General features: G+C 37.8%; 1 protein-coding gene and 1 long non-coding RNA gene across 2 annotated transcripts; one reads left to right on the forward strand and one right to left on the reverse strand.

The window, feature by feature from the left end:
- The first annotated feature begins 917 nt into the window (after positions 1-917).
- Positions 918-8,602, forward strand: LOC120191382. The gene is made up of 3 exons (XR_005522693.1): positions 918-1,199; positions 7,973-7,978; positions 8,590-8,602. It is a non-coding gene; the product is annotated as an uncharacterized LOC120191382 (long non-coding RNA).
- LOC120191380 (probable inactive receptor kinase At5g67200) lies at positions 2,169-4,541 on the reverse strand. The gene is made up of 2 exons (XM_039194341.1): positions 3,138-4,541; positions 2,169-2,792 (listed from the first exon to the last, which is right to left on the reverse strand). Exons 1-2 carry the CDS (start codon positions 4,525-4,527, stop codon positions 2,221-2,223), a joined length of 1,962 nt encoding a protein of 653 aa, XP_039050272.1. The 5' UTR covers positions 4,528-4,541; the 3' UTR covers positions 2,169-2,220.
- Positions 8,603-8,963: the final 361 nt, after the last annotated feature.

An 8,963-nucleotide genomic window follows, 5' to 3' on the forward strand; every position in this document is an offset into this window, starting at 1 on the left:
TCACCCTGTCTGCTTTGTTATGACTTTGGCAGAGGCAACCATGAATGCATTTGATTGTGATTTATGACAAATGGAGACTTTGAACTTACCCCACAATCTAATTTCAGAAATTGAAGGAAGGCATGCGCATGATGAAGGCCTAGGACCCTGCACATGTTTCTGTCCCATTTGGGGAAAAAAGCTTTTAATTTCATCATCAAAGGGTTTTACAGCAAGAGAGCACAAACATTTTAACATTAGTTTTGGCGTTTCATTGTACAAGACGAAATTATGATGGGGTGGACAAGAAAAAAAAATGGAAACACACAAAATTAGATTTGGTTATTGGCTTTCAGGTTGACTTTAGTGTATTCACTGTAATAATTATGCTCTCAAGAATCATAACTTTCCTATGAAACCTTAGATCATGTTAAAACTGTACTTGAAATTAATATATTAAAAGAAACCGAGTGTACTGATTAGCGAAACCGAGTCATTAGGTTAATGACTTTGTTAATGATTCTTATTTATAAAGGGGAGAGATTGAAAGAGTTTGCTTGTGAGAATCATAGAATGAAAGGGGACAAAAAGATGGGTGTTTAGTGATGTAAAGGAGGTGGGAGCATGTTATGTAAAGCTTCACATGGTTTTTTGACAGAAAAGTGTCCATGAGCAGGGTAACTCTCCAAATTCATTGAAACATGCACGTTGCTGATGACTTGAACGGTTCATTATCTCCAATGTCTGTGCCAGCTCAGAAACAGATGAAATATAGCCCAGGTATTGTTAATGGTCCAGCCAGAGAATCAGCAGCATTCCGGAATCTAACACGAAATCCGAAAGGTAACTTCATTCTCCAACTTGAATCATAGTGCGGCAATCTGCTTTCATGCTTAGCTAAGGAAAGTTGGATTTGCTGCTCATGCAGACAGTAACGCTTGGGCAGTTACCAATAAAAAAGTTGGTAGCTATAGGACATGCTGGCAACGCCAAACTGTGGAGGTGGAAAAGAAGCCATCACCAATGGCTCCTACAATTCAAATGGAAATGGCAGAAGCCATGGCGACTTTCAGAATGGATCAGACACAGTGATGAAACACTAATAAGGGCAAGGCCTCGTTCTCAAGCTCTGACACATAGAGTCTGATATTCGATGGTCACCATATTACTTTGGCCAAAGTAATCTTAGGTTTTATGCATATTCCTAACTGAGGTGCAGGGTGAAGCCTAGAAAAGAGTAGGTAAAATTTTCTATCTTGAATTTTTCATGTTGGTATAACCTCCAATCATATGCTATTCATGCCCATGTCACAATTTCTTCTAGTTATCGTGATTTCTATGCCATTGAGGACATATTACTTCTTCTTGACTAAAAACATGGCAGCATTTCTGATTTGCAAATCTCAACTTGAGAAAATGAGTTTTGACTGTACTAAAAGAACAATTTACAAAATAAATTGATGAACTAAGTACATGAACTCAAATTTATCTGCTAGGGTAGCCAACTCAAACAAAATGTCCTAGGGAGACTAATAGCTTAAGAGAACCATGGTCTGCTTGATTGAACATAATTCACTTAGAAAAACCTTACTTTCCATGTACCAATGTGCCTGAGCCTTATCTTTTTTCTTGGTGCAGTGTATTGGAACTGGCTGTTGGAACCTGCATGAGCCGTGTTGGTTTAGTTGATTTTTTTAGAATATCAATAGTGTAGGTTTGTATAATCTTCCAATTTTTTCTGTGATTACTACATCCGCGGCATCTTGTAAAGAAGTGTTTATGCTTCCAATAGCGTGCCAAATACGTTGAAGACATTAGCATGAGATGGTTTCAATGGCAATAAAAATAAGTATAATGGTAGAAATTTGTATGAAAGCTGCAGTCTAATAGTCTTTTCCTTTTTCAGATTTTCATTTTTTTAACCTAAATTTGTAATTTCTTGGTTCATAAACTTCAGCATGTGTGCAAACTTACTATTAGTTTTGTTAAAAGAATGAAAGTCTGTAGCATTTTCAATTGTTATATTAGCAAAGTTTTATAAGTCTCTCCCTGGAAACCGGTTTGATATGATGCCTCGGAAGGCTTGTATCTACTAAATTTCTAATAAACGTCTGAAATGAAGGGCCAAAGGTAGGAAAGAGCAGCAATTGCATTTTGTTATCACGCGGTATAAAATATGTTGGTTTACTTTCATTTATTGCATACTATAGTCCTACAATTACATGCTAGTAACATCATAACTTAATTAACACATCCAGAAAGTGGGTCCAAATCACCATCCTCCATTAATACAGCTTCTTTAATCTCCTGTAACATCTTCAGAACTTGCCACATCGTGGGCCTTTGTTCGGGAGAGCTCAAACTACAAGCAATGGCCACTTCTAGAAGCATCCCCAGCCTTTCATCATCCCCTACGTCGTCTTCCCTGCAGGACCTAAGCCAAGGCATCATCTCATCCGGAAACAGAAACGGATGCTGGGAAGGAGGTTTCCCTGTCAGAAGCTCTAACAACAGAACCCCGTATGCAAAAACATCAGATTTTGATGTTGCCTGCTGATTTGAATTGCGAGTTTCCGGAGGTTTACATGCAGTGGAATCAGGATCTTCGTCCGGTGAGGAAGTGACCAGGGCTGCCAGGCAGTAGTCGGAAAGACAGGCCTCAAAGTCGGGACCAAGAAGGACGTTAGAGGACTTGAGATTGCCATGGACAAGCCTCCATGCTTGGTGGATGTAGGAGAGGCCTTGTGCAACGTCCTCAGCTATTTTCAAGCACGACGTCCAGTGGAGTGGCTTTGCCCTTGTTGATTTCGATCCTGCACATGTTACAGTGCTTCAGTTTAGGTCAGTCCATTGGGGTGGGGATGTGTTTAATTATTAAATTATTTTGATACCAAAATTACATCAATTACCCATGAATGCGCAGCAGCAAGATTCTCGTTCATAAAAAAATATAGATACCTCTCAAATTAAACTGACCAAAGTATTGTCCCTATGCTACTACAAGGCCAAGGCATGTGATTAGGAGAATTGGTAATTGAGATTAAAACACGTGTGCCATTCCCTGATTGGGTTGCCGCCCGAGTGGAAGCGATGCTTATCTCCGAAACATGCAAATCATTCAAACAATTGAAGAAAAAAAGAAAGCATGAAGTTATTACCATGAATGAGGGAGAAGAGACTGCCATTGGGCTGAAAATCATATATAAGAAGCCTCTCTTGTTTGGCCTGGAAATACGCCCTGAGAGGAACCAAATTGGGATGCCTTAAGCCGCCAACTGATTCCAAGTGTTGCTCGAACGTTTCCTTGGTTGTGGCTGCTAATTTACCAGCATCCAGCCTCTTAACCGTCACCACCAGACGATTATCAAGCACTGCCTTGTACGTCGACCCCATGGTGCCCTTCCCCAGTAACTCAGCTGACGCTCTCATCAGTTGGTCCAACGAATACAACTGCGCCTCACCCGCACAGAATATCAAGTTCCCACTCTTGGCTACTTGCATTCCTTGCACTCTCTTCACTTTCTCCTCTAGCTCATTTTCTTGCTCCATTTGAATCACGGCCGCAGCTTGTGCTGCAGCCGCCTCGTCATCTGATTCAACCGTAACCGTTGATTGCTTTTTATCCGTCGGCTTCCATACTGCCATTACAAAGCAAACAAGGGAACCAATAAGAACAAAGACCCCAGTAGAGAACCCTATAATAACCGCGGTTTTCCGCTCCTTTGAACTTGACTGAGGCTGAGCCAACTCCACTCCATGCTCTTCTGCACTTTGACCAAGAGCCACCATAGGCGGCGGCGGCTCAACTGCATATGTGGGACCAAAAAAGTGGGGCCTTGGATGACATTCTTTGTGAACAATCTTTCCACAAAGACCAGGATTCCACGAAAAACAAGAGAACTGGAACCGTAACAACGTTGGGGTCACAGGAATCGGACCAGTAAGATTGTTCCCTGAAATGTTAAAGGTTTTAAGGGAAGACTGGTTCAATGGAGGAATTGTTCCGTTAAGCCGGTTCAGGTCCAACCTTAGGTAGTACAATGGGTCTAGAGAAGCTAACGAGGTTGGTATGGGGCCAGTGAGATTATTGTAGGACAAATCAAGGGTTCTTATTCTGTGAAGGGAAAGAAGAGAAAGAGGGAAAGAGCCATTGAAGGAGTTATGATCAAGGAAGAGGGTTTTGAGGTTGAGGAGGCCTGAAAGATCAGGAATGGGACCTGTGAGGGAGTTGTTTTGGAGACTCAAAACCCGGAGCTGGGCGAGTTGGGACAATGTGTTGGGAGCAAAAACGCCACCAAGATCTAGATCTTCTAAAATGAGACGTACCACTTTCTGCTGGTAACATGTGACTCCTTGCCAATCACAAAACCCAAAGCTTGCATTTTCAGAGAACCCGAGATGGTTTCTCATATCTGCTTTAGACTGAAAACCCAAAAGAGCAGCAGCCTCAGGTGATGACCTTAGCTTTGCAGCTTCTGCATAAACAACTACACTACATAATACTAACAACAACCCTTGAACAAGGGCTTGTCTTTTCTTCTTCAGCATTTCTTTTTAGCTCTCTATCGCCACTCTCTGACCTTTTTTTCACAATGTCTTTTCCATATGTAATAGGCTTGGTTGAGTACTCCGTCCCATTCTCCTGAACCGGATAGGGCAAATTGTTTGGGAGAGATAGAGAAGAGTACTCTAGATGGCAATAGGAGCAAGCGGTACGTGACAAAAGTATGGAGTAGCTAGGGGAGCAGCTGTCGACTGCAAGCTCAGAATCACGTGAATGCAAGAAAAAAGGGATGTAATATGGGCAAAAAATAGGGGATTTTTTTTTCACAGGATGACACCATTTCCGAAATTATTTAAAGAACCGATTACATTAAAATCATTATAATTTCTTTTGAAACAAACTTATTATAACTGATGGAAATGAATATAGAGTACGCCAACACCATAACGTAAACTCTTGTGGAAGAAAGGTACCATTCGTACCTTTTTAGGGAGTTTCAAGCTTTCTCAAATCGGTGTTACCCTAATTATTATCAAGGCCTTCTAATAAAAAGTGGACAGGTACGTACAACCCAAATATTGGTTTAGATAACCAAAAAAAATAATCTACACGGATGACCACTAAACTATTATTTATTTTTATTTTGATCACCGATGTTTTAATTTAATTAATTAGATTATTTAAATATTTAAATATTTCAATTAAGTCTCCCTTAACTTTTAATTGATGAAATGACGCGACAATTAAAAAAATTAATATAATTATTTATTTGATCATCAATATTTATACATTCTATTAATTTAGTCATAATTTTAATTCAATTTAATATATTTAATCTCTCAATTGGATATGACATATGTCACCACGTGCTTAGGATTATTTTTAACTAATTAATTAATTTTCTAATTATGGTGGCACCTGTCACAACATGAGTGAGTAGAAAATAAGTTAAAAGAGTAAAGGACTCCTAAGTGAATTTGAACCCAGGTTGTGAGAAGCAAAATCAACGCCCATGACCACTGGGCTAAACACTCTACTTAATATAATTTTGAAACATTTTTTACTAAACTTAATAATTAATTACTTTAAAAAGATTTTTTTAAAATTCATTTTAAATATTCATGACCACTTAATTATTTTTAATGAAAATTAAATAAAATATTTTTAAATTAATGAATTATCGGGTTCAAACACTTCATTTTAATAAAAATTGAAATTATTTGGTTTACTAATTATATGTATATATATTAAACTATAAAAATAAAAGAATAAATCTAGTTTAAAAATAAAAAAAATCTTATTTTTATTAAAAAAAAATCAAATTGATAACAATAATTATATAATGTTTGAACTTTAATCAAATGTTTGATTTACTTGGTGGATAATTTAAGTATAATTTAATTCATTTTTGTAGAAAGTGTTTTAAAATATTACAAAGTAAGGTGCTTGGCCAGTGATCTTAGACGCTTGTAATGCTTCCTTTAGTTTGGGTTCAAATTCCCCTAAGAGCGTCAAACTGTTTAGTCTCCTTTTCTCTCCTCTAACTATTTTCTACTCAATCACATACTGACACATGTCACTATCTAATTAAGAAATTAAATAGATTAAATTGAAATAAATTATGACTAAATTAATAGAATGTATAAATATTGAGGACCAAATGTATGGAGGGAGATAAAGAGATTGAGTTTTGGAATATTTTCAGTGATGCATTTTCATTGATTTACATGGATTTATATACAAAGTTCAGCTTAACAAATCTGCTGGAAAATTGATATGTTACAACCAAAAAGTAACAACCTTGTACATGAAAACATATTACAACAAATATAAAATTTTAAACAAAAGAATCCTTATAAAACATAAACACTAATGTATTCTTATCAAGCCCCCGCAAGATGGACAGAGGTAGAGTCAGTCTAATCTTGTTGGTAACTTGGTGATGAGATAGCGACTTACGAAGAAAATCAGCAAGTTGATCAGACGATGAGACATGGGAGACGCGAAAAAAAATACCATTTTGCACTTATTCCTTGATAAAATGATAGTCCAAGGCAACATGATTCATGCGAGAGTGAAAGACGTGATTAATACAAAGAGTTGTTGCACCAACATTATCACATTAGACCACTGGCTGAGTTGGAATATGAACGCCAAGTTCATTGAGGGGTGAACAAATCCATCATAATTCGGCGGTAGTGGCTGCAACAGAGCGATACTCAGCTTCAGTAGAGGAACGAGCAACAGTTCTTTATTTCTTGAAACTTCAGGAAATAAGATTGTGACCGAGATATACAATATAAGCACTTGTGGAAGTGAAATTATCCTTGTTGCTAGCCCAATCAGAATTCGAGAACGCATAAAGGGTAAGAGATGAGGAACGAGGAAGTGTGATGTCATGATCCAAGTTGCCACAGAGATAGCGAAGTAAATGTTTGGTGGCAGTCCAATGTTCCGTCGTTGGTTTATGCATGAACTGAGACAGTTTGTGGACTGTGTAAGCGATGTCTGGGCGAGTGAAGGAAATATACTGAAGACTCCCAATAGTGGTATTATACTCTGTGGGATCAGACAACAGAGTAACAGAATGCAAGGTGAGAGGTGGAGTTGTTGCAAGAGGGGTGGAAATTGGTTTGGCATTTAGCATATTAGTCTTCTGAAGGAGATCAACAATATATTTTCGCTGACTGAGAAACAAGCCGTCAGCATGAGACAAAACTTCAACACCCAGAAAGTAGTGTAAGTCACAAAGGTCCTTTAGAGAGAAATGTATAGAGAGTTGTTGAAGAAAATTATGTACAACATGATTTGTGTTACCAGTGACAATAATGTCATCAACAAAGACAAGAAAATAATAATAATTCTATGAGTGTTGAGTATGAATAGTAAAGTGTCAGTTGTAGAGTTATGAAAGCCAGAGACGAGGAGAAATTGACGTAATTCATGATACCATGCATGAGGAGCTTGTTTGAGTATGTAGATGGCTTTGAGAATCTTGCATACATGATAAGGATGATCATGGTCAACGAATCCTAGAGGTTGAGCCATATACACGTCTTCAATAAGTGTACCCTGAAGGAATGCATTGTTAATATCCAATTAGCGAAGGGACCATCCTTGATTTACCGCAAGACTGAGAATCAGACATATAATGGTTGGTTTGACGACTAGACTAAATGTTTCATTGTAATCCACCCCAGGACACTGATGAAAACCTTTGAGCTACTAGATGCACTTTGCACCTTTCAACAGATCAATCTGGTAAATATTTGGTGCGAAAAATCCATTTACATCCAACTAGATTTTGAGTAAGAAGAAATGGAAAAAGTTCCCATGTGCCATTATGAATGAGAACATCAAATTCTTTAGACATAGCCTTTCTCCACTTGGGATCTTTTAAAGCTTGAGTAATAGTGGTAGGTTCAAAAGTGGGATGGTGAAGTTTGGTATTGAGGTTGAGTTTCTAGACTGGTATGATGACTTGTTCAGGTGTAGGTGTAGATGTGGGAGGTACAGTGGCAGCTTGTAATGTTAGAATGATGGTTTGTTTATTTGGAAAGGCAGATGTGAAAGGGACAGTGTTGGGTTGTAGAATTGGTATGTTGGCTTGCTCATATGGATGGGTAGACGTAGGAGGTATAGTAGGTGAGGGGGATTGAGAATGTGATGGAGATGGAGACACAGTTAAAGTAACAGGTAAAGCCATATACACCATTTTAAGTTGGTGGAGAAGGTGACACGAGGGAGATTGTGATGAAAAGCAGCAAAGGGATACACGGATTCCATAAATGGACATGACGGGATGTGTACAAGCGGTTGATGGACGTGTCTAGACATAGATAAGCACTTTGAGTGGAGAAATACCTAAAGAAGAGATAAGGCATTGAATGGGGTTCAAGTTTGTGAGATGTGTAAGGATGAAGCCAAGGATAGTATAAACAACCAAAACAATGAAGTTTATTGTAATTAGGGATAGTTCCAAATAGTTTGAGGAATGGAGATTCATTGTTGAATGTAGGTGTAGAAAGAATATTTATGAGGTAAACATTTGTTTTAACTACAAAAGACCAATAAGAAAGAGACATAGAGGCATGAAAAAAAAGAAGCAAAAGAGCAGTTTCAACAATATGACAATGTCGACGTTCGAAAAATCCATTATGTTCAGGGTATGAGGAGGAGTGAAGTGGGAAATGACATTTATCGTTAGGAGGGAAGAAAGATCTTGATATTCTCCTCCATTATTAGAGTGAAGTGTTTTGATGGTGCAGTTGAAGAAATTTCCACTAGGGCCTTAAACTAGTAAATACATCACAACATCATATTTGCATTTTAGGGGATATAACCATGTATATTTGGTGAAGTGGTCAACAAAGATAATATAGTATTTAAAATTGTCAACTGAATAAACTGGTGAATTCCAAACATATGTAAAACAATTTCAATATGAGGAGGTGGATAAAGTAGATATAGAAAATGGTAA

The sequence above is a fragment of the Hibiscus syriacus genome, unplaced genomic scaffold (genome assembly GCF_006381635.1).
Source record: "Hibiscus syriacus cultivar Baekdansim isolate YM2019G1 unplaced genomic scaffold, ASM638163v2 tig00116968_pilon, whole genome shotgun sequence".
Taxonomy (NCBI): domain Eukaryota; kingdom Viridiplantae; phylum Streptophyta; class Magnoliopsida; order Malvales; family Malvaceae; genus Hibiscus; species Hibiscus syriacus.